Source organism: Anomalospiza imberbis, chromosome 25 (assembly GCF_031753505.1).
Source record: "Anomalospiza imberbis isolate Cuckoo-Finch-1a 21T00152 chromosome 25, ASM3175350v1, whole genome shotgun sequence".
NCBI lineage: Eukaryota > Metazoa > Chordata > Aves > Passeriformes > Viduidae > Anomalospiza > Anomalospiza imberbis.
This window is the reverse complement of record NC_089705.1, coordinates 5,054,557-5,079,542: the sequence shown is the minus strand read 5'-3', so window position 1 is coordinate 5,079,542 and position 24,986 is coordinate 5,054,557. Positions and strand designations below refer to the sequence as shown.

Genomic DNA, 24,986 nt, shown 5'->3' with positions numbered 1-24,986 from the left:
CCTCTTTGATTCAAAGAATTTCCAAAATGATTTGATACAACTTCCAGGGCAAAAATAGCTCTGGATGAGCCTCTTCCAACCAAATCTGAGAGGAGAAAACCTGGGAATGGAGGTTCTCCTTTCTCCTCGCTTTGCCATTAAATTATTTATAAAACCTTTTTTTATTATCCTAATTGGGCTTTCACCTCTTAATTGCCTGTGCTCTGTGAGGGAATGAATTGATAAATGCAAGGACTCGAGTGTGAGGTGTTTAGAGGGGACTTTTCCATCCTGTGGATGAAACATTCCAGGGTTGCTGGTGGAAATTTGTATTTCAGTCACTCCGAGCAGGAGCTGCCTTGAGGTCGGGGGAGGTGATTGAAAACAGCTTTTCCCTTGCCTCTGGCAAGCTAATTAATATCATTTTTGGCACTGAAAGCTGTACTTTGAGGCAATGATTGCTGTTCTTTGGGTGATTTTTGACTCGGTGGCAGTGAAAAAGGGTAATTTGGTGGTGCTTAATTTGCCTGTTTGAAAGTGAGGACCTCATTAAACACTGGGCACTCCTGGGGGTGGGTTTTTCCCTAATTATCCTCACTCCAGTGTGCCACGTTGACCTTTCCACTCCACTTGTGGCTTTGTGACTCCTGCCTGCAGGCTGGGATTTTATCCAGCTGATTTCAACCTTTTTCCCCCCCTCAAAAAAAAAAAAAAAATAGAAGCATCAGCAGCAATTCCTTGGCTTCATTATTTTTAAAAGCCACGTAGATAATTTAATATTTCTGATTTGAGGTACTTTGGGATAACTCTTGTTTCCATCCCCCTGAATTTCATGACTTTGTTCCATCCCTTAATGCTGAAATTTTGTGTTTGGAATTCTGGCTTTTCAAACTGAGAGCTGTGGCTGCCTTTAAAGCCCAGGTCTGTAAATAGAGATAAGGCAGCGAATAACCCAAAGTTATTATGGTTATAACTGAAATAATTGAGAATAACTAAAAGTTATTGCTGCTAAATGACCATTTGGCCATCACTTTGATGGATTTCTGGGGGATATTTCGAGTTGGGTGAAATTTATCTGCTAGCAGGAGCTGAAATACATGAAAAATTGATTATATTACATTATTTTATTTATTATACCCTTACTTCTGCTCCTGCTGCTGGTTTTGCTCAGAAAAGAGAGCCCCAGCAGTGCTGTTTTTGATATATTTGGGATTAATCCAAGCAGGTGGGGCTGTGCCCATGACATTTCCAAGTGTGTGCTTGGCTTTGTGCTGGTTTCTGTTACTCCAGGACACCTCGCTGGGGAGGGGAACACAGAATTCCTTATTCTTGGTGGCTCCAGGAGCAGGAATTACAACAAATCCCAAGAGAATATTCACTATATTTATGATTAGGCCTATCAGGACTTTGATTTGTTGGGGTTTATTTTAATTTGAGTTTCTCTGTGGGGGGGTCACTGATGGGGACAGAATCCACCAACTTTTCCTGCTTTTTTTCCCCCATTCCCCCATTCCAGGTGATCTGTTGGAGGATATTTGCACAATATCCCAAGAGAATATTCACAATATTTATGATTCAGGACTTTGATTTATTGGGTTTTTTTTTTTTTTGGTGATTATTTTAATTTGAATTTCTCTGATGGGGGTGAGTGATGGGGACAGAATCCACCAACTTTTCCTGCTGTTTTCCTGATTCCAGATGATCTGTTGGAGGATACTTGGCACATATATTTAATTTGAGTTTCTCTGGGGGGATCACTGATGGGGACAGAACCCACCAATTTTCATGCAGTTTTTCCCCAATTCCGGGTGTTCTGTTGGAGGACACTTGGCACATTTTATTTAATTTGAATTTCTCTGGGGTGGGTGTGTGATGGGGACAGAACCCACCAACTTTCCTGCAGTTTTTCCCCAATTCCAGGTGTTCTGTTGGAGGACACTTGGCACATTTTATTTAATTTGAGTTTCTCTGGGGGGATCACTGATGGGGACAGAACCCACCAACTTTTCCCGCTGTTTTTCCCCCATTCCAGATGATCTGTTGGAGGATACTTGGCACATTTTATTTAATTTGAGTTTCTCTTGGGTGGGTGCGTGATGTGGACAGAATCCACCAATTTTCCTGCAGTTTTTCCCCATTCCAGGTGTTCTGTTGGAGGACACTTGGCACATTTTATTTAATTTGAATTTCTCTGGGGTGGGTGCGTGTTGGGGACAGAATCCACCAACTTTTCCCGCTGTTTTTCCCCAATTCCAGGTGTTCTGTTGGAGGATACTTGGCACATTTTATTTAATTTGAATTTCTCTGGGGGGTGGGTGTGTGATGTGGACAGAACCCACCAACTTTTCCCGCTGTTTTTCCCCCATTCCAGGTGTTCTGTTGGAGGACACTTGGCACATTTTATTTAATTTGAGTTTCTCTGGGGGGATCACTGATGGGGACAGAACCCACCAATTTTCCTGCAGTTTTCCCCATTCCAGGTGTTCTGTTGGAGGATACTTGGCACATTTTATTTAATTTGAATTTCTCTGGGGGGATCACTGATGGGGACAGAACCCACCAACTTTTCCTGCAGTTTTTCCCCATTCCAGGTGTTCTGTTGGAGGACACTTGGCACATTTTATTTAATTTGAGTTTCTCTGGGGGGATCACTGATGGGGACAGACCCCACCAATTTTCCTGCAGTTTTTCCCCAATTCCAGGTGTTCTGTTGGAGGACACTTGGCACATTTTATTTAATTTGAGTTTCTCTGGGGTGGGTGTGTGATGGGGACAGAACCCACCAACTTCTCCCGCTGTTTTTCCCCAATTCCAGGTGTTCTGTTGGAGGATACTTGGCACATTTTATTTAATTTGAATTTCTCTGGGGTGGGTGCGTGATGTGGATAGAATCCACCAACTTTTCCCGCTGTTTTTCCCCAATTCCAGGTGTTCTGTTGGAGGATACTTGGCACATTTTATTTAATTTGAATTTCTCTGGGGTGGGTGCGTGATGTGGACAGAACCCACCAACTTTTCCCGCTGTTTTTCCCCAATTCCAGGTGTTCTGTTGGAGGATACTTGGCACATTTATGGCGATTCTGAGCATCAGGGCAGACTTCTGCCAGGCCCAGCACAGCACCCTGGCCGCCAAGTGAGCTCAGGGGGCTCCCCACGTGTGTGTGAGTGCCAGAATTCCCTTTCTTTTTTGGCCTTCAAGACTCCGGGAACGCAGCGGGACGCGGCTCAGATTTATGGGATATCTCCTGCCCCTTGGGAGCACATTCCTGGCACTGACTCTGGCACAGCTCAGCCCCAGGAGAACCAAGTGGAGACACAACCCTGCCCTCGCTGCCCTCACCTCACCAGTGCCTCGATGTAGAATTCCCCAGCCTGGCGTGCAGTGGGAATTTTGGGAGTCTGAAGGATACCACCCCGCCAGGAATTGAGGATTTGGAAGCAAACCAGCTTTTTCTAGGAGCAAAATCCCTGAGGAACAAACCCATCAAAGCAAGCTCTGATCAATCCCAGGCATATTAGTGATCTTTTTGATGTTTTCTGCTGTGAAACGTTTCCAAGGTCATTGATTTTTTTTTTTTTTTGGTTTATTTTCCCCCCTTTGTTTTTTTTTTTTTTTTTTTTTTTTTCTTCTTTTGGGATTTTTTGGTTTTTTTTTTTTTTTTGGCCCCTCACACATTTTCTTTGCCATTATGAACCGTCCAGCCCCCGTGGAAATTACTTATGAGAATCTGCGTTTCCTGATCACTCACAACCCAACCAATGCAACCCTCAGCAAGTTCATCGAGGTAAGGAGTCCAAAACAAAAATCCCAAATTCCTCAAAATTCCTGTCCAGGATTTTGCTGACTAATCCTCCCTCTCCTCTCAGTGCCTGTTACCTGAAATTTAAAGGTTTTTTTGTCTTTATTTTTCACATTCTCTTCACATTATGACAATCACTGCTGATTTTTTTTTTTTTTTGTGAATTCCTGCATTTCTTGACTTGGATGAGCTTCACTTTTGGGATACAAAGACTCCCCCCTTCCATCAAGGATTTACTCCTTGGACAAGAATAATGAATCAAAAAAAATCCCAAATTCCTGTCCAGGAATTTGCTGACCAGTCCTTCCTCCCCTCTCAGTGCCTGTTACCTGAAATTTAAGGGTTTTTTGTCTTTATTTTTCACCTTTTCCTCAGTATGAGAACAGAATTCACTGCTGTTTGGGTTTTGTTTTTTTGGTTTTTTTTTTTTTTTTTTGTGAATTCCTGTATTTCTTGACTTGGATGAGCTTCACTTTTGGAATACAAAGACTCCCCACTTCCATCAAGGATTTACTCCTTGGACAAGAATAATGAGTCCAAAAATCTTCCCAAATTCCTCAAAATTCCTGTCCAGGGATTTGCTGGTCAGTCCTTCCTCACCTCTGGAAGGAAATTTCAGTTTTGTTTTTTTTTTTTTGTCATTATTACTCACATTCTCCTCACAGTATGAGAACAGAATTCACTGGTGTTAGGTTTTGTTGTTTTTTTTTTTTGTGAATTCCTGCATTTCTTGGCTTGGATGAGCTTCACTTTTGGGATACAAACACATCCCCCTTTCCATCAAAGCATCCTTGGAGATGATAATGGGTTCAAAGAGGAAAATGGGAGATTTAGGTTAAAAATACATGGAATTCCTCCCTGGGAGGGGCTGGGATGGAATTCCCAGAGGAGCTCTGGATCCCTGGAAATGTCCAAGGCCAGGTTGGTGTCCCCAACCAGAGGAGTGGAACTGGGTGGGCTTTGAGGTCCCTCCCCACCCGACCCACCCCATGATAAAAATATTTTGATTTTGTGACTCTAAATGTTGTTTTTCATTGAGCAATGCACTGTTTGTAATAAATAAATCAACCATTGCTCGGAAAATGAAACACAAACCGAAGTTTAGGTTCCCAGAATGAGTTACTTAACTCCAGTGTGCATCCCAGAGCTGGCAGGGATTTCAGGTGCCAGAACTGATCCATGAAAAGCAGCCTCTGCTGGGTCACACAGCAAAATTCCATTTTCTGGGCCAGCAGCACAGTGGGTTTCACATCTTTGAGCCCTTCTGGCTTCTCTCAAGAGGGTTTTTATCTGCTGTGTGCAGGGTTTTGTCACTCCAGAGGGATCCTGAGTGTCCCTTCCCATGGAGCTGCTCTGTTTCCCCTCCCACCCTTCTGTTTTATTTCCCCCCAGTTATTGAGAATTTTCTCCCTTTTCCAGCACTCTCTGCAATGGACATTCCTGCTAATTCTGAGGTGCAATTCAGCCCCAAACAGCAGAGGAAATTCTGATTTCTGAGCCTTCAGAGTGAGCTGGAGCAGCTTTTGTTTGATCCTCTGCTTCTTTATCTGGCACTGAGTGCTACTTTTAGTGCATTACCAGGAAGCTGGGGTATGGTGGGGTGTGTGTTCTGTTCCTCCCTGCCTCCAAATGTCAACACTGGCTGAAGCAAACAGTCCCAGGCTTCTATTTAAAGAGGAGAAGAAGCTACACGAAGCATTTAAGCAGCTATTTTAATACTCTTATAATTGCAATTTTACTGTTATAATTGCAATTTTTTTCCCCTCAGAAATGTTTCTCATTTTTTCCGTCGCTTTTAAATTTCCTCACAAATTTTACCCCTTGCCCCTTCCACTTTGGTGCCCTGAAAATGTGGAAAATGTTGAGTTTTAGGGCTGATTAAAAAGAGATTTCTCATTCAGCAGTGCTCAGGTGTTTTCCTTTCTCTTCAAGGAGCTGAAGAAGTACGGGGTGACAACCTTGGTGCGAGTTTGTGATGCCACTTATGATCAAGCCCCAATCGAGAAAGAAGGAATCCAAGTTCTAGTGAGTTGCCTTTAAAACTGGCTAAAAATGTGAATTTTCACCTCTACAAGTTGTGGGGATCTCTTCAATGCTTGGGGCTGGTCCAGCTTGGCCAAAAAAATTTTGAGCACCAGGTAAAGGTGGGTTTGAGAAGCTCACTGGATTTTTGTGTGGTTTTGGATTTGTTGAGGTATTTTTGTTTGCTTTTTAGTGATTATTTTTGTGTGATATTTTGTATAATACGTGGTATAATTTTGTATAATATTTTGTAAAATATTGTATAACATTTTGGTAATATCTGGTGCTCAGCCCTGTGGTTGAAGCCTGGTTTGGTCCTTGTCTTTGGCCACAGCATTTTTTGGCTTTGCTGTTGGTTTTCTCAGGATGTGGATAAAATTCCCTCTCCTTGCTCTTACAGAAAGTGCCACTTTTGAGCCTGTGGGTGACACATTGCTACAAATTTTTGTTGCATGAGTGAACCATGGAATCCTGGAATGTTTTGGGTTGGAATCCTTAAAATTCATCCTCACCATGGCCAGGGACACTCCCACTATCCAGGTTACTCCAGCCTGGATTTGGACACCCCTGGGGCAGCCACAACTTCTCTGGGAATTCTCCCCAGCCTCAGAGGGAAGAATTCCTCCCAAAATCCCATCCTGAGCCCCGAGTGGAGCTCAGCAGGTGGAATTCCTGCCCTGCTTGCTCACATGGTGCAATGGTGTCTGACTGATTCAGGGGGTTTTTTTAAGAGGCGTGTGCTCACCCCGAGCTTCCAGGTGTGAGCTTGCGGGCCCCACGCTGGGCAGCTCCCTGAGGGCTCCCCTGACAGGGGAAACCCTCCTGGAGCAGTTCTGTGTCAGGAAAAGGAGACACACGGGACTTTTTCAGCCTTCAGCTTCTTGTTTTATTGTCATCTTATCAAAACTTCAGCACGCTGTCTGCACCAGACCCTGCATGCAGGAAAACAGCACAACAATGGCTCACAACCTCGTGTCACAAGGCCCTTTAAGCCTAATCAAAAACTAAACTACCCAATTAAGGAGTGACACCTGGATTATTTTCCCTTCCAACCCAATAACTGACCCCTAAAGACCCGCAATGCGGATTTTTCTACCCAATTACAAGATAGCACCAGAACTCAGAAAGAAGGAAGAAGAAGAAAGGAACTCAAGACAACACCCTGTACCCTCCGTCTTGTCCCCATCTACAACATACTAAAAACCCTAAAACCTAAATTTCTCACCCATGTGACATACTAAACTTCTTTCATCTCTACAATCTATTTCACACTTTTGTGATTTCTGGTTTATTTTGGAGCTTTGGAGGCTTCTCCATGAATGAGGGTCAAGGTCAGGGCTCCCCTGGGAGTCAGAGCACCCCAGGGCAGGCAGGGGAACGTTCCCCTGCCCTGGGTTCCCACAGGTGGGGGTTTCAGCAGGTAAATTCCTGCCCTGCTTGCTCACATGGTGCAATGGTGTCTGACTGACTCAGGGAGGTTTTTTTAAGAGGTGTGTGCTCACCCCGAGCTTCCAGGCAGTGTTTTTCCAGGCAATACTTGGAAATTATTAGAGTGTGCCTGATAAAATCAGTTTATTTTGCTGGAGTGAGTAATAACACCCCAGTGTTGTGAGGGTAGAAATTGCACCTCAGCCTTCCTGCAGCTCTCCTGCTTTTTGTGGCTCAGCCACAGGAAAATTCCTGCAGTTTTCCATGAGGAAAAGAAAATTATATCCTGGCGTATCAGTGAAAATTCCACATCCAGGTCAGTCAGGTTTCTTGGCTTCCACAGGGAAACTCCTGCAGTTTTCCATGCAGAAAAAAACCAAAATCTTTTTCCATGGAGAAGAGAAATTTTATCCAGGCATATCAGTGAAAATTCCACATCCAGGTCAGTCAGGTTTCTTGGCTGCCAGCCCTGCAGAGCTTTGATTCCAGTCCCAGGCAGCCACGTGGGCCTTGGTGTGGTTGGAAAAGTCCCTCCCTGCAGGGCTGCCCTCTGCAATTGTGTTTTTCCTCCTTCCAGAGGTGTTTTTGGACACTCCTCAGGCTGCCAGAGGCTGGGAGGATTAAATTTGTGCTGTGCAATCCCTCTGAGCCCTGAGTTCAGCTGGGGCTTGGGAGAGAATTCCTGTGCCAGAGGGGAGATTCTTCCCAGGGCAGCTCTGGGATGGAATTCCCACCTTCTCCAGGAGCTGGGCAGTGCCCTGCAGCCTGTGTTTCTAAAATAATTCAGAATTAAATAGAATAGAATAGAATAGAATTAATATAATATAATATTTTAATATAATTTAATTAATATAATATATATTGTCGTGTGTTATATTGTATTATATATTTAATATAATTAATATTATATTACATTATATTATATTACATTACATTATATTACATTACATTGTATTATATTATATTATATTATATTATATTATATTATATTATATTAATTTCATTACATTATATTACATTACATTATATTACATTATATTATATTCAATATAGAATATAATATAATATGTAATATAATACAATATAGATACTATAATATCAATAATATAATATATAATTCTATTTTAGATAATTATTATGTGGTATATAATATATATTTATAATATAATTGTATTTTATTCTATATCATTATATGTATTATTATTTATTATGTTATGTAATTGTAATTCATTCTTATTAGTTTTAAAAATGTATTAATTTTTGCTTCTCAGGAAGCTTTAAAACCTCAATTCTGAATCAAAAGCTGCTCTTTGAGGAAGCTTTGCTTAAAAAAAAACCCAAAAAAACTGGAAATGAGGTTTCCTGCAGCTGTGCCCTGGTGTGGAGCCTCTCACTCTGAGCAGAATCTCCTGTTTGAAGATATTTCCCTCAGCCTAAAAAGCCTCAGGACACTGCTCCAGGAGGGAGATAAATCCAGCTCCTCTTCCCCATGAATTCCTGCTTTTTTTTTGTTTTTTTCCGGGCTGCTCTGAAATGGGATTGAGTTACCCCCAGCTGAGAAAATAACACCTTGCTATTTCTGGCTAATATTTGCCTGTAAAAAATAACATTCAACATTAAAAAACACAGCCTGGGGGAAGATTAGTGCCTCTTTTAGCTCTATTTCATATCTGTTTTACCACTGCTGAGGTCAAAAAAGTGCTGAAAACCCTGAAAATTGGAGTTTTTTGGCAAACCTGGGAGCAGCTCATGGGTAAAACGTGGTGGCTCCGGAGCTTTTCCCAGATGGCAGAGTGAGAAAATAGGGAATGAGCTGTTCCTGGGGCTGGGCTGCAAGGGATGGCTCCAGGAGCTGGGGTGGATTCCATTCCTGTGGGCTGCTACACTTCAGGAGCACAAAATCAGGAAATCCAGGAGGGTTTTTTTTTAATGAGAGGATTTTTGGCTTCCAGAGGGGCTGTGGTGCCTTTGTCCATCTTCAGTATTTTTTTCTGGGAGGATTTTTGGCTTTTTTGGCTTCCAGAGCTGCTCTGTTGCCTTTGTTCATCTTCAGTATTTTTTTCTGGGAGGATTTTTGGCTTCCAGAGGGGCTGTGGTGCCTTTGTCCATCTTCAGTATTTTTTTCTGGGAGGATTTTTGGCTTTTTTGGCTTCCAGAGCTGCTCTGTTGCCTTTGTCCATCTTCAGTATTTTTTTTTTTTCTGGGAGGATTTTTGGCATTTTTGGCTTCCGGGGCTGTGGTGCCTTTGTCCATCTTCAGTATTTTTACTGGGAGGATTTTTGGCTTTTTTGGCTTCCAGTGGGGCTGTGGTGGCTTTGTCCATCTTAATTTTTTTTTTCTGGGAGGATTTTTGGCATTTTTGGCTTCCAGAGCTGCTCTGTTGCTTTTGTTCATCTTCAGTATTTTTTTCTGGGAGGATTTTTGGCTTCCAGTGGGGCTGTGGTGGCTTTGTCCATCTTCAGTATTTTTTCTGGGAGGATTTTTGGCATTTTTTGGCTTCCAGAGCTGCTCTGTTGCCTTTGTCCATCTTCAGTATTTTTTTCTGGGAGGATTTTTGGCATTTTTGGCTTCCAGAGCTGCTCTTTTGCCTTTGTTCATCTTCAGTATTTTTTTCTGGGAGGATTTTTGGCATTTTTGGCTTCCAGAGCTGCTCTGTTGCCTTTGTTCACCTTCAGGATCCGAGGGATATTTCCTTGTTGTCCTTTTCTCACTCCTTGATTTATTTGATCTGATGTTTTTTACCCTCTGTGCCCTCCAAGAGCCAGCACCAGCATGGCACAGGCAGGTGGGAATTCCTTGGGATTCCAGGATGGAAGTGGAAGCTGTGGGCTCACCCTGCACAGACCCAGCTCCTAATTCCAGTATTTTTGAAGAAAAAGTTCTTTATCACCTGAAAATTCTGTCACTTCACCACCTGCGTTGCCGTTCCTGGAGGTGTTGTGCTATTCCAAAACAAATAAAAAATAGGGAAAAGAGGATAAATCCCTTTCCTGCCTCTCCCTCTTTGTGCAATCCTGGTTATCAATCCCTGCTTTCATTGTGTGCCTCAGAATTTGCTTTTCTGTCCTCCCCAACAGGAACCCAGAAGTGGCAGAGCTCAGAATAAGGAAATTAAAAAAAAAAAAAAAAATCCTGCAAAACTTTGCTGCCGCCAGAATTATTTTGTTCCTGTGTTTTCTCAGTGCTGGGATTGATTCAGGCCAACCCAGGAGTTGTGTGGATACGAAGGAGAAGATTTAATTTCAATTAAGCACAGAAAATCCTCTTTCAAAAGCAGCATCCTGCTGTCTGTACCTCTCTTCCTGGGACAGACCTAAAATAACCCAGCCAGCACTGTGGGATTGAGTGGAAAATCCCATAAAAACCTTTTATTAGAAAGAACAAATTTCAATTTGTGATCTTATTCCTGTGGCCTTTCCCTTTGCTGTCTTGTCCCAGATATTTTTAATTTTCCAAGGACTTTAACAAAGGACTTCTCTGCGCTCTTCAGGCTCGCTGAATTAATCCCATATGAAATTATTTCAGTATTTTTGGGGGGTTTTTGCAGCTCTCAGGCTCAACTCTCACCTCTCAGGGCATTTCTGAGCTGTGTTTGCTCCTCAGGAAGTGCTGAGTGCATCTCAAAATGAAAACTCCGGTGCTCTGTGTGCTGTTTTTGGGTTTCACAGGATATTTTTTCATCACAACCTGTTCTTAAAGTGCTCCAGGAAAGGGTTTTTTCTCCTGATGAGTGGACAGGGCTCTTTTTAAAGCATTTTCCTTCCATTTTCAGAGGTTCTGGAACAAGCCAGGAGTTTTGCTGCTAAAATACATCGCAGTCATCTGAAGAAAAGTGCTAAATATCTACAAAATGCTATTTTTTTCCCCCTTTTTACATCCTTTCTCCAGCACTCCCCACACCCAAGAAAATATAAACTGTGGGATGTTGTGCTTGGGCCTGAAAAGAAAGATGTGAAGCACAAATTCCAAGAAAGCTGTGTGAGGAAAAATGGGAAAGCTGCTTCCATGGCATTTTTGATTATTGATATTAAATACAGCCTGGATTTAAAGGTGGCTGCCCCTTCAACAGCAAAAAATGTGACTTTTTTTGCCATTATTTGAGCACTTTTCTGCTCATAAAAGTGATTTTTTTTGGTTTTTTTTTGTTTTTTTCAAATTGAAAACACCCAGGTGATTGGGAACTCCCTGAATTCCTGGCAGCTCCTCTGGAATTGGGAATTTTTAGGAGCGTTTTGGGAATTTTCGCCCCCTCAGAGCCTGAAGCAGAAATGGGATTTTAAAAGGGTGCCACAAATGGGATTTTAAAAGGGTGCCACAAAGGGGATTTTAAAAGGGTGCCACAAAGGGGATTTTAAAAGGGTGCCACAAAGGGGATTTTAAAAGGGTGCCACAAATGGGATTTTAAAAGGGTGCCACAAATGGGATTTTAAAAGGGTGCCACAAATGGGATTTTAAAAGCTCTGCAGAGTTCTCCTCTCCCAGTTTGTATCTGAAAATGCCTGTTGATTTTCACACCTTTTTTTTAATAAAATGGGAGTCCAAGGGCAGGGATTTTTCTAAAAAAAAAAATCCTTTATTGTAGAGGATTTCACTGCAAAGTGCAATCAAATGGTTGTTAAACATTTCATCTTGCATTATATCGACCTGCAAACTCCAGGGAGAAAACCCCAGAATTGAGTTTATTCTGCTTCTTTTATTGCCTAAATCCAGGATTTTCGTGCCACTGCTGGAGGCTGTGGGTTTCATGGAATTTTTGGGATTTTTCCCCTCTCAGGACTGGCCGTTTGATGATGGAGCACCACCCCCCAGTCAGATCGTGGAGGACTGGCTGAACCTTTTGAAAACCAAATTTCGGGAGGAGCCCGGATGCTGCGTGGCTGTTCACTGTGTGGCAGGGCTGGGAAGGTCAGTGCCCTGCTCTCTTGGCTTTAAATTGGGTTCAAGAAGAATAAATGGAATAATATTGAATTTAATACGAATAAATTTAATAATTATTCTATTCTTGCTGCTGGATTTATTATTTATTTTTCTTATTTAGTATTTAGTGATATAAAATAGTTTATTATTTAATTGTATTTATAATTGTATAATTTATATGCTAAATATACAATTCTATAATTTCTATAAATAGGTAATATATTATATAGTATGTATTAAATAATATATAATGATGTATATAAATATGTATAATGGTATTGTACATATTTATATATGTAAATATGTAAAATATGGTAAATATGTATAATATGGTAAATATGTATAATAAATATGTAAAATATGGTAAATATGTATAATATGTATAATAATATTTACCATATGTAAATATGGTAAATATGTATAATACCATATATATATAATATATGGTATTATATATAATATATAATATATTTATGTATATAATTCTATAATTATAGAATAGATAATATATTATATATAATATGTATTATAATATAGAATATAATATATAATTATATACATAAATATGTATAATATATTATATATTGTATTATATATAATATATTATATATTATGTATATGTAATATATATAATATAATATGTATTATAATATAGAATATAATATATAATTATATACATAAATATATATAATATATTATATATTGTATATAATATAATATATAACAATATATAATTGTCTATATTAAAATACATATAATATAATATAATATAATATAATATAATATAATATAATATAATATAATATAATATAATATAATATATATTGTGGTGTATTATATTGTATTATCACATTATATATTCTATAATTTATTATACATTATATAACTTATTATAAGTAATAAATTTTAATAATATATTATTTAATTAAATATTTTCTTGTTTAATTATGTTAGATAATTAATATAATTATTTAATTCTATTGAATAATAAATGTAATAAATACAACAATAAAAATAATTTCTTTGGCAGGAAGGCATTTAACAACCCCAAATTTCTCTGTTTTCTCCCAAATCATTTAAACCAACATCAAATTTGTGTCGTGAAAGCAACAGGGCCTTAATGCAGCTTTAAAATATTAATTAATTATTAATTTATTACATACATACAATGTATTATATTCATCCATTAGATGGATTAATTGATTAATTTCATAACTGATCCAAAACCTTGGGGGACACTTGTGTCAATCACGAATTCACTCGTTTAAAAGTGGTGGGAATTGCTGAAATTCACCCTTGGAGAATGGATAATTGTATTTCTGCAGGTGCAGGGTGGTAGTGGCAATTATTCCTCCTGAATTTTCTTATTTTAGCCCCAGGAATTGCCCAATTCCTGGCACCCCTTCAATTCTTCTTTACACCACCCTTAGAGCTCCTCGTGCACTGTGGGCTGGAGAAAAATCAATGTATTCTGGGATTCCTGGGTGTTAAAAACCCTTTTTTATTTACCCTTAACTGACCTTTGACATCCAGATCCCAAAGCAGAAAATTCTCCTTAGCCCTGCTCCTTGACAGAATTACTTAAAAAAGAAAAATATATAAATATCTCTAAATCCACAGCTCGGTGTCTGCACAGCTCAAAAGCATTCAGAAGATGTCAAAACCCAGAAAATGAGGTTAAAAATCCAGAATTATTGAAATACCCCAACCACTAAAGAGCTGCTATTGATTTTTATTTCCTTTGGAAGCAGAATCCCTTCCAAAAAAGTCATTTTCCATCAGGTAAAACACCTTTCTGTAGGAAATGCTGAAATGAAATAAAAAAAAAAACCCTTCAGCTGCTTGTTTGGGAGAGGAATTGGATGAATTTTGAAGGATTCCATTTATTATTTCTGGGGATCTTCCTTAAATATTGATTTTTTCCTGCAGGGCTCCTGTTCTGGTCGCACTTGCTCTCATTGAATGTGGAATGAAGTATGAGGATGCAGTTCAGTTTATAAGGCAGTAAGTGAAAATTCACTTTTTTTTAATATATTTTCCCCCACAGGAATCTTTCATTCTGTGGTTTTTCACCTGCCTGAGCCTGTTAAGGAAGAGATTTGGGTTTTTTTTAGGAGTTTTATCCTAAAATTAATAATATCTTGTTAAAATCTGGGTTTAAATGTGAAGAAAAAGCTCAAATGTTTTGAATTTTGTGAGGTAAAAGTGTCAAGGACAGGACTGTAAAAATTGATTCTAATTAAAGATGATTAACAGGTGATCTTGCTCCGTAAAATCTGGGTTTGTATGTGAAGAAAACGCTCAAATATTTTGATTTTTGTGAGGTAAAAGTACCGAGGATGGGACTACAAAAATTGCTATTAATGAATGAGGATTAATGGGTGATCTCTCTTTAAAATATGTGTTTAAATGTGAAGAAAAAGCTCAAATATTTTGATTTTTGTGAGGTAAAAGTATTGAGGATGGGAGTACAAAAATCGCTATTAATGAATGAGGATTAACAGGTGATTTCTGCCTGTAAAATCTGGGTTTCAATGTGTAGAAAAAGCTCAAAAATTTTTATTTTTCTGAGGTAAAAATGTCTAGGCTGGGACTATAAAAATTTCTGCTGATTAATGAGGATTAACAGGTGATCTCTCTTAAAATCTGCCTTTAAATGTAAAATAAAGCCTCAAATATTCTGATTTTTGAGAGGTAAAAGCATCAATGCCGGGGCTATAAAAATTCCTTTTAATTCATAAAATAAAAAATGAAATCCTGCTGAGGCTGAGCCAACAAATGGAGGAGCTCAGCACTTCCCAGGTGAAATTTGGGGCTAATTCCCTGCTCAGAAATCCCAGGAATAAGCCAGGGCAGCAGAAATTCAGTGAGAACACCCCTGGAAATGCAGCTCAGCAGGTGAGATTTGTGTGCAGGGAAGCAATTCCAGCTTTTTGGGTTATTTGAAATTTTTTTTTAATTTTTTTTTTTGCTTTTTGTGGGCCCCTCTTTGTGTCTTTTAACTGATAAGCAGCACCTGGGGAGGGTGACCTTGATGTCGTTCCTTTATTGTTCCAAGGCATGGAAATAAAATCTCCTACTCCACGAAAACAACAACAACAAAAAAGCTGGAATTTGATCAGAATATTCCCCTGAAATAGTTTATTTGTAAAATAAATTTGTGTTTCCCCCTGGGTTTATCCTCCCGGGGTGGGGGGCACCCAAATTCCCACCAAAATTCTGCTTTTTTAGCCCTAAAAAAATCACTAAAATGAATTAAAATTAAAACTAAAAAGCAATTAATCTGCCTAAAGTGAACAAAACAGTGCTTTTTTCCATTGATATCCACTTTCCTTGTGGTTTTTTTTAGGAAAAGGAGGGGAGCTTTCAATTCCAAGCAGCTGCTTTACCTGGAGAAATACCGGCCCAAGATGAGATTACGCTTCAAAGATGCCAACGGTCACTGCTGTGTTCAATAAATGACCACCAAAAAACCAAAAAATTGATCTCAAAAGGAAGGCAGAAGTGAGCGGGGGGCTCTTCTCTGGACTCTTGGCACCTGGAAATGTGAATCTGGAATCAAAAAAAAAAAAAAAAAAAGAAAAAAAAAAGAAAAAAAAAAGTCGTTAAATTAGTGGTGGAGTCAGTGCTCCTCAACCTCTGTCCTTAAAAACAAAATAAAAAAAAAGGTGATGATGATTGAGAGAAAAAAAACCCCAAAATTAGAAAAATATATAATAATAATAATAAAAAAAAGCCAATTAAGAGAAACATTTCAGTGAAGGATTGTTTTCTCCTTAAGCTGCAACCTGCAAGGAGAAAAGCAGTTTCTGAACCTTCTGTATTTTTAACTTTTTAAGAAAAGAAATAAAGTCAACTTTATGTCTAAGGAAAAGCAGCAGAGCATTGCCTTGTGCAGAAAGGTGAGAAAAGCATCCCCCAGCCAGGAATGTGAATTCCTGAGATGTGAATTCCTTGTTAAACTCTTTAAAAAAGGAGATTATTTTTGGTTTTTAACCAGGGACACGAGGAGGAGCTGGCTGGGAGCAGCCTGACAGCCTTAAGGCCCTTTTTGGGCTCATCCCAGGGTTTTTGGGGATGTTTTCCATGGAATTCTGACTCCTGGGGGCTTGAACAGGACCCTCACTGCCTAAACCCTGTGGTGAATCTGTTTTTGGGAGTGTGTGTGTGATTCTCTGCGTGTGTCAGTCTGATTTTTCCCAAAGAATTTGGCTGAAATGTTAATTTTAGACAGCAAATCCATCCTGGCACACAAGACTGATGTTCCAAAGTGCCCTGGGTGAACGAGGGGCGATTCAGACAAGGATTTAAAATTAATTTCTCTGTCAGAAAGATGGAAAAGGCTTTTTTTTTTTTAATTTTTTTGCTGCTGTCTACATTCCCAGCCTTGCTGAGCACGGGAAATTGGGATTTTGAGGGAGGGCCTCACTTGGTGTGAGGGGGAATTTTCTCAGCTGAGCCCCTGATTGCCTTCTTCTTTTTTATTGGGGTTTTTGGGAGGGAGAATCCCAAATTCTACCCCAAAACCCCGGCATCCTTCATCAGCAAACCCTAAAAATTGGGATTTTTGGAGATCGTTTTGTGGGGCTGCCAGGGAACAAATGAAGGAATTTTAGGAGCAGTTTTGGCCAGGCTGCTCCTACCAGACCCATTTTTGATTTTGGCTTATCCAGGGGTTACCTTGAGCACATTTTCCTGGATATTTTCCCATAATATCCATATTTTTTTCCACAATAACCAGCTTTGGAAGGGTTTGGATCCACCTTGCTGAGCACGGGAAATTGGGATTTTGAGGGAGGGCTTCACTTGGTGTGAGGGGGAATTTTCTCAGCTGAGCCCCTGATTGCCTTCTTCTTTTTTATTGGGGTTTTTGGGAGGGAGAATCCCAAATTCCACCCCAAAACCCCAGCATCCTTCATCAGCAAACCCTAAAAATTGGGATTTTTGGAGATCGTTTTGTGGGGCTGCCAGGGAACAAATGAAGGAATTTTAGGAGCAGTTTTGGCCAGGCTGCTCCTACCAGACCCATTTTTGATTTTGGCTTATCCAGGGGTTACCTTGAGCACCTTTTCCTGGATATTTTCCCATAATATCCATATTTTTTTCCACAATAACCAGCTTTGGAAGGGTTTGGATCCACCTTGCTGAGCACGGGAAATTGGGATTTTGAGGGAGGGCCTCACTTGGTGTGAGGGGGAATTTTCTCAGCTGAGCCCCTGATTGCCTTCTTCTTTTTATTGGGGTTTTTGGGAGGGAGAATCCCAAATTTTACCCCAAAACCCCGGCATCCTTCATCAGCAAACCCTAAAAATTGGGATTTTTGGAGATCTTTTTGTGGGGCTGCCAGGGAATGAATTGAAGGATTTTAGGAGCAATTTTGGCCAGGCTGCTCCTACCAGACCCATTTTTGATTTTAGCTTATCCAGGGATGATCTTGCACCTTCTTCTGGGTAATCTTCCATAATATCCATATTTTTTTTCCATAATATCCGTATTTTTCCCATAATACCCAGCCTTGGACAGGTTTGGATCCAGGTTTAGGGCCCTGTTCCCTCAGGATATTTGGAAATTCAGGTTGTTGGGCTGAGGCCTCTCCCCATCCCTTCCTCATCCTCCCTTCCCAGGATTTCTCCTTTTTCCAGACTCCTGCAGGAGCCTTTCCAGAAGGCAGGGAATGGATTTTTAGGAATTCCAACCCCTGGCAGAGAATTTATAAATGGAACTGGAAAATGTCAGTATTTGTCACAGCCCTTCAGGCGAGCTCCCCAAACCCTCCCAGGTGTGTCCCTGCCTCCAGGCTGTGCTGAATTCCCTCCTCCCTGTGGAATATTCCAAGTTTTTCCATGGATCAAGGAGACCTGGAAGTGTTTTTTGGGGTGGGGGGTGGGAGGGAAATGGTGCTGAAATCACAATTCTGCCCTTTGCCTTCCCCTCCCACTCTCAGAGCCTGAGGGGTGAATAAAACCAGACCTTTCTGCAAAGAAAAATGGAATTTTTAACCAAAGCTATCCTGCTTTTAAAACCCATTTGGCAAATTCTGGAATCAGATTCGAGGGGGAGGGTGCTGAACTGGGTGAAAAACCCCAACTCCTCCTGAGGAACAACAAACCGAATTTTGAATGCTCCGTGTATAACTTCCCATTCTTCCCTCTACTCCCCTAATTCCCCTCTTGATTTATAATGTCCTAATTATCATATCCAGCCTTAATTAGAGGGGGGAAATGCAGATTGTCCCGGTGTCCCCACGAGCTGGGGGTGTCACTGTGCCACAGGCACAGCTCCTGGCTCAGCACTTGAACGTGGTGCAATAAAGTTCTTGCAGTAAAATCTCTTTTTCCTCCGCCTCTTGATGCATTTATTGCAGCTCATTCATGATTTTAAAAAAAAAAATCACCTTTAATTGGGTTTAATTATCTCCAAGAGTTTGTGCTCGGTCGTTTGGAATTGCTGCTGGGAAAAGCTGATTTTAACAGGGAAAAAGGAACAATTCTCTTCTTTTATCTCTTAACACATCAACAAAACAAAAAACCTAAAAAAGCAAACAAAAAAAACCCCAAAATACAAAAAAAAAGAGGTGGAAATTTACCTTGAAACAGCCCAAACAACAGCTCTGACCTTTCCCAAGAGCTCTTGCCAAAACTTTTCTGGACAAGGCTTGACCTGGCAGCACCTGAATGGGGGAATTGTTTTGGGGTGAAAACAGGGGAATTTTGGAGTCCTGAATACCAATATTTCCTCTTTTCTTAGCACTGGAATACTGTTGATGTGTTTAATTCATTTAAATGATTTCAGGTGCTTTTTTTTTCCTGGATTTTTTTTTCCACAGCAGTTGATCTGTTTAATTTTATTTAAATTAATTTCAGGTGCTTTTCTTTCCCTGGGTTTTCACTGATAATGATCAGCTTGGCTCTGCTGCCATCAGAGAAATCTCCTCCTTGCAAATGGGTTTTGTATTTCCGACATTTATCAGATTTTTCCCACTCCCAGAACAAATTTTTAGTCCCTGTTGGCTGTGAGAGAATAAAACCCCTGAGAGGTGAGATTGGAAGTTCCAGCTCCTCTTTTTTAGGTTTTTTTGGTTTGTTTTTTTAACACCAAACTCTTGTTTGTTTTTCCAAATCTCTGGGGTTTTTGGGTTTTTTTTTTTTTTGTTATTACCACACCTTAAAGTGAAATGTCCTGCTAATTAAAGGCTATTTAGGAGAAAAATTAGCGTGCCCTTAATTGGAGCTATTCCTGCGTGATAGCAGTCACTTTTTTCCTCTGGATCATTTTTTTCCCCACCAAAACCCAGGCAGCTGCAGGCACTGGGATTTAATTGATATTACTTATTTCTATTTAATTGATATTTCATGATCAATTATCTGGGACACCCTCTGGAAAAGGGGGAGTCTGGTCCCAAAAAGCCGAATCCAAGTTTTCCATTTCTTTCCGAGAGGAACCAAGGCGGGGCAGCGGAATTAAATCTCATTGCTTTCCTTTGGAAATGGCTTTGAATTAATCCTGCTGCTGCCGAGAGCAGGGCTGGGAGGCTTTTCTGGACAGCTCTTTGTCACTTGTCACCTTCCCCTGCCTGGCAGCTGGGTGACAGCTGAGCCAGAGCCCTCTCCATGTGCTGCTGGCACTGCCCTGCTGTCCCTGTGCCCCCCGGGGTGTCCAGGGCATCGTGCTCCAGCTCCTGGGAATTTCCATTTCCAGGGAGGAGGAGATGAAGAAAATTAAGAAGGAAAATAAAGAGAAAATAAAGAATAAAAAGAAAGAAAGAAAAAAAAAATCAAGAATAAAAATAAAGAAAAAAAAAGAATAAAAATAAAGAATAAAGACTTAAAGAATTAAAGTTAAAAATAAAGACCAAAAGAATAAAAATAAAGAAAAAAAAGAATAAAAATAAAGAAAAATAAAGAATAAAGACTTAAAGGATTAAAATTAAAAATAAAGAATAAAGAATAAAAATAAAGAAAAAAAGAATAAAAATAAAGAAAAAAATAAAAATGCAGAAAAAATAAAGAATAAAGACTTAAAGAATTAAAATTAAAAATAAAGAATAAAGATTTAAAATAAAGAATAAAAATAAAGAAAAAAAAAGAATTAAAATAAAGAAAAAAGAACAAAAATAAAGAAAAAATAAAGAAAAAAGACTTAAAGAATCAAAATTAAAAATAAAGAATAAAGATTTAAAGTATAGAATAAAAATAAAGAAAAAATAAAGAAAAAAGACTTAAAGAATCAAAATTAAAAATAAAGAATAAAGACTTAAAATATAGAATAAAAATAAAGAATAAAGGCTAAAATAATTAAAATGTAAAATAAAGACTAAAGACTTAAAATAAAGGATTAAAATAAAGAAAAAATAAAGAATAAAAACTTAAAATAAAGAATTAAAATAAGGAAAAAATAGAGAATAAAGACCTAAAATAAAGAATTAAAGGGAAAAAAAGAATAAAGACTTAAAGAATTAAAATAAAAAAATGAAAAATGGATCAGCGATGCGAGGAATCTCCATTCCAGGGAGATCCAGCAAATGGATCCTGCAGAGTGCAAATGGATCTGGAGATTCCCAGGTGCGAGAATTCCTCTGCCCTTGGAAGCTGCTTCCTTGTCAGTCTGGGCTTGTCCCTCCAAGCAAACCAGCTCCGAGGCAGGGCTGGGAAGCCTCTCCTGTTTGGGAAGGACGCTGTGTGCGCTGGAATTATTCCCGCTGGCTGGAGCTGCTGGCTGGTCGGGAGCGGAGCAGCAGGTGACATTTTTCTCTGGCCTTATCTTGTGGGGACAAAGGCGCAAACTGGCTGCTGCTGCCCGGGGCAGAGGACAAAGCTGCCATTGTGCAAGGCCGGGAGAAAGGGACAGCCCAGGGGATGGGCTGAGTGCCGTGTGTGATGTCCCCCTCTGTCCCTGCTCCCTCCCTGCTCCTTTCCCTTCTCCAGCCCTGCTCCTTTCCCTGCTCCCTCCCTGCTCCTTTCCCTTCTCCAGCCCTGCTCCCTTCCCTTTTCCATCCCTATTCCTTTCCCTCCTCCAGCCCTTTTCCATCCCTGTTCCTTTCCCTTCTCCAGCCCTGCTCCCTTCCCTTTCCAACCCTATTCCTTTCCCTGCTCCCTTCCCTTTTCCATCCCTATTCCTTTCCCTTCTCCAGCCCTGCTCCAGCCCTGGTCCTTTCCCTGCTCCCTCCCTGCTCCTTTCCCTTCTCCAGCCCTGCTCCCTTCCCTTTTCCATCCCTATTCCTTTCCCTGCTCCATCCCTGCTCCCTTCCCCTTTTCCATCCCTATTCCTTTCCCTTCTCCAGCCCTGCTCCTTTCCCTGCTCCTTTCCCTTCTCCAGCCCTGCTCCTTTCCCTTTTCCATCCCTATTCCTTTCCCTTCTCCAGCCCTGCTCCTTTCCCTGCTCCTTTCCCTTCTCCAGCCCTGCTCCCTTCCCTTTTCCAGCCCTGCTCCCTTCCCTGCTCCATCCCTGCTCCTTTCCCTGCTCCATCCCTATTCCTTTCACTTCTCCAGCCCTGCTCCTTTCCCTTTTCCTTCCCTGCTCCCTTCCCTTTTCCATCCCTATTCCTTTCCCTGCTCCATCCCTGCTCCTTTCCCTTTTCCATCCCTATTCCTTTCCCTGCTCCATCCCTGCTCCTTTCCCTTTTCCATCCCTATTCCTTTCCCTTCTCCAGCCCTGCTCCTTTCCCTGCTCCTTTCCCTTCTCCAGCCCTGCTCCCTTCCCTTTTCCATCCCTATTCCTTTCCCTGTTCCTTTCCCTGCTTCATCCCTGCTCCTTTCCTTCTCCATCCCTGCTCCCTCCTTACTCCATCCCTACTCCATCATTACTGCAGGAACTCAAGGTCAGAGGCTGCCCAGCTCTGGGAGCTGCAGGCACAAAAAGCCTCGAGGAGGAGGAGGAGGAAGGGTTTCATTCTTTATCTCCTGGGTATCAATTGATACCCTCCAGGGTATCAGTTATCCCTGGCGTCTCAAAGCCTGGCACGGGAATGGATTTTTCTGCTCTTTTAAGAGAGGTTTTGGCCTGGGAGAGGGGAGGGCCAGGGGCAGCAGCTTCCCCGGGATCTCAGGTGCTCCTCCTGAGGGAAATGGTGCTGCTGGTGGGAATCAGGGAAGTCTGCTGTGCTCTGCTCCACGGGGAGTGCTGAGGAATTGGAGAGGAAATCACCAGCCCCGCGTGGCAGGGAGGGTTAAGAAAAGAGGATCAGCGCTGAACAGAGGGGTTAAAAAAGCCATTTCTGACAGGATTTTGGGGAGAGGAGCTGCTCTGCTGCAGGGTCCTGGTGTGACACTGTCACAGCCTCCTCAGCTCCTCCTGGGCATTCCCAATGCACAGCCTCAAGATCCTCATGGAGTGATGCTCCTGCACCTCCTTGGAATGGACCGTGGTGAGACCCTGCTCCAGCCCCATGGAAAAGCCCAGGAGAGCAGAAATTCCTGCTGAGCAGGGCAAGGGCTGAGCCCATCCCGGCCCTGGCTCCGAGGGGACCCCGTTGTCCCTGCAAATGGATCCTGCAGAGTGCAAATGGATCTGGGCTGCAGCTCGGACACCCCGCAGGGCACTTCACACCCAGCCTGGCCTCAGCATTCCCAGCCTGGCCTCAGCATTCCCAGCCTGGCCACATTCCTGCTGCTGCCAGCTCCTCCTTGGCCCAGAAACACGGCATGGAGAGAGCAGGAGAGGCTCAGAGGTGATTCCTGGGCTCTCTGGGATAACAGCAGGCTGGTTTTGCCTTGAAAATGTTGAAATCAATTCCTTGTTTTGGGGAAAAGCTTTGTGCTGCTGCCTCCTGCTCCTTCCTGCTCTGTGAGCTCTGGGAGTGTGTTCCTGTGGAAGCAGGGGATCTTTCCTCTGGAGCCAGATCAGGATCTGGGCACAGAGTTTTTTAGAGGAGCTGAATCGTTACCTTTAACCCTTTCCAAAGTCTGGGCACCATCCTGCTGTTCCTCACATCCTTTCCTTCCCTGGAATTCCTTCTTTTCTTCAGTTTTACTCCCTGCAAAACCCCACGTGATGGGGAATCACCATTCCAGGCAGGTGGAGGCCTTGGATCATGGATCTCCTGAGTTTGCACCGCCAGAACCAACCTCCCCACTCCTCCCCAAAACTGGGAATGGGTTCTTTGGAGCGGAAGAGCTCCACCTTTTTCTCTTGCCACCTCTTCAGGAATTATCTTTGCTTTTATCCTGTGCTTTTTAAGTCTGGTAGCTCCCTGGAGAGAAGCCTCATCCCTCCTGCCCCTATGGAAAACCAGCAGGCTCCGTGCTGCTCCGTCCCCTTTTCCTGGGATGATTGCAGAGATCCCTGCAGTGCCCTCGCTGTCGCTCATCCAATTTTTGATGCTGGGAATAAATGTGACCTCTCAGGGATCAATCTCCTGTTGGAAATGCAATAACACAGCCAGGAATTGCTCTTGGAGGGCTCCTGACCGTGGCCACGGGGCTTTAATGCAGCAGGAGCCTCTCCCTAATTGATCTGCTGCTCCCAAAACCCGATAGCTGATGGATCCGGGGGCACGGAGGGAGCAGCATTAAATCCAGGCCTCCTCAGAACCTCCCAGGAGAAGGGGGAGAAATGGATTTGGAGCCTCCTGAAGTGATTTCCTGGCTGGAGCCTGGCAGGATATGGAGCTCTGCCTGTTTAGTGCCATCCCCGTGTTCCTGGTGTGCCTCCATTCTCCACGAAACCTGCATTATCCACGAAATCTGCATTATCCATGAATCCTGCATTCTCCATGAAACCTGAATTTACGATAAATCCTGCATTCTCCATGAATCCTGCATTCTCCATGAAACCTGAATTTACGATAAATCCTGCATTCTCCACGAAACCTGCATTATCCACGAAATCTGCATTATCCTCGAAACCTGCATTCTCTGTGAAACCTGCATTTTCCATAAATCCTGCATTCTCCATGAAACCTGAATTTACGATAAATCCTGCATTCTCCATGAATCCTGCATTATCCATGAATCCTGCATTCTCCATGAAACCTGAATTTACGATAAATCCTGCATTCTCCATGGATCCTGCATTCTCCATGAATCCTGCATTCTCCATGAAACCTGAATTTACGATAAATCCTGCATTCTCCATGAATCCTGCATTCTCCACGAAACCTGCATTATCCATGAAACCTGCATTATCCACGAAACCTGAATTTACAATGAATCCTGCATTCTCCATGAATCCTGCATTCTCCATGAAACCTGAATTTACGATGAATCCTGCATTCTCCATGAATCCTGCATTCTTCATGAAACCTGAATTTACGATGAATCCTGCATTCTCCATGAAACCTGAATTTACGATAAATCCTGCATTCTCCATGAATCCTGCATTCTCCACGAAACCTGCATTATCCATGAAACCTGCATTATCCACGAAACCTGAATTTACAATGAATCCTGCATTCTCCATGAATCCTGCATTCTCCATGAAACCTGAATTTACGATGAATCCTGCATTCTCCATGAATCCTGCATTCTTCATGAAACCTGAATTTACGATGAATCCTGCATTCTCCATGAAACCTGAATTTACGATAAATCCTGCATTCTCCATGAATCCTGCATTCTCCATGAATCCTGAATTCTCCATGGATCCTGCATTCTCCATGGATCCTGCATTCTCCAGGTCTCCCTGGCCACATTTGGAGCTGGGGTAGCAGAGGGCTGGGAACGGCTGTCCATGAAGGCTGAGGGAACGTTCCCTGCTCGCCTGGAGTCCAGGGAGAAAAGGGTCCTAAAACACCAGGGCTGTTGATTTCATTCGCTTGGTGAGAGGCAAAGGAAGGGTTTGAGGTTCAATCCGGGTGGGAAATGATCCCTGTTCCCTCCACAAGGATGTTCCAAGGGCAAGCAG

At 41.6% G+C, this 24,986-nt stretch overlaps 2 protein-coding genes and 1 long non-coding RNA gene across 4 annotated transcripts; 1 reads left to right on the top strand and 2 right to left on the bottom strand.

Moving 5' to 3' along the window:
* Nucleotides 1-3,333: 3,333 nt before the first annotated feature.
* Nucleotides 3,334-16,020, top strand: PTP4A2 (protein tyrosine phosphatase 4A2). 2 transcript variants are annotated; one of them, XM_068172777.1, is made up of 6 exons: nucleotides 3,334-3,537; nucleotides 3,682-3,764; nucleotides 5,712-5,804; nucleotides 12,004-12,134; nucleotides 14,076-14,150; nucleotides 15,496-16,020. In XM_068172777.1, exons 1-6 carry the CDS (start codon nucleotides 3,510-3,512, stop codon nucleotides 15,602-15,604), a joined length of 519 nt encoding a protein of 172 aa, XP_068028878.1. In that variant the 5' UTR covers nucleotides 3,334-3,509; the 3' UTR covers nucleotides 15,605-16,020. The 2 variants fall into 2 exon arrangements, with proteins under 2 accessions (XP_068028878.1, XP_068028879.1); XM_068172778.1 differs by having other exon boundaries at nucleotides 3,343-3,764.
* Nucleotides 16,021-16,129: 109 nt separating this feature from the next.
* LOC137462434 (uncharacterized) lies at nucleotides 16,130-17,965 on the bottom strand. The gene is made up of 2 exons (XR_010993692.1): nucleotides 17,450-17,965; nucleotides 16,130-17,074 (listed from the first exon to the last, which is right to left on the bottom strand). It is a non-coding gene; the product is annotated as an uncharacterized lncRNA (long non-coding RNA).
* A 5,797-nt stretch (nucleotides 17,966-23,762) lies between these two features.
* LOC137462230 (uncharacterized protein SPEM3-like) lies at nucleotides 23,763-24,740 on the bottom strand. Its single transcript, XM_068172381.1, has one exon. It carries the CDS (start codon nucleotides 24,738-24,740, stop codon nucleotides 23,763-23,765), a length of 978 nt encoding a protein of 325 aa, XP_068028482.1.
* Nucleotides 24,741-24,986: the final 246 nt, after the last annotated feature.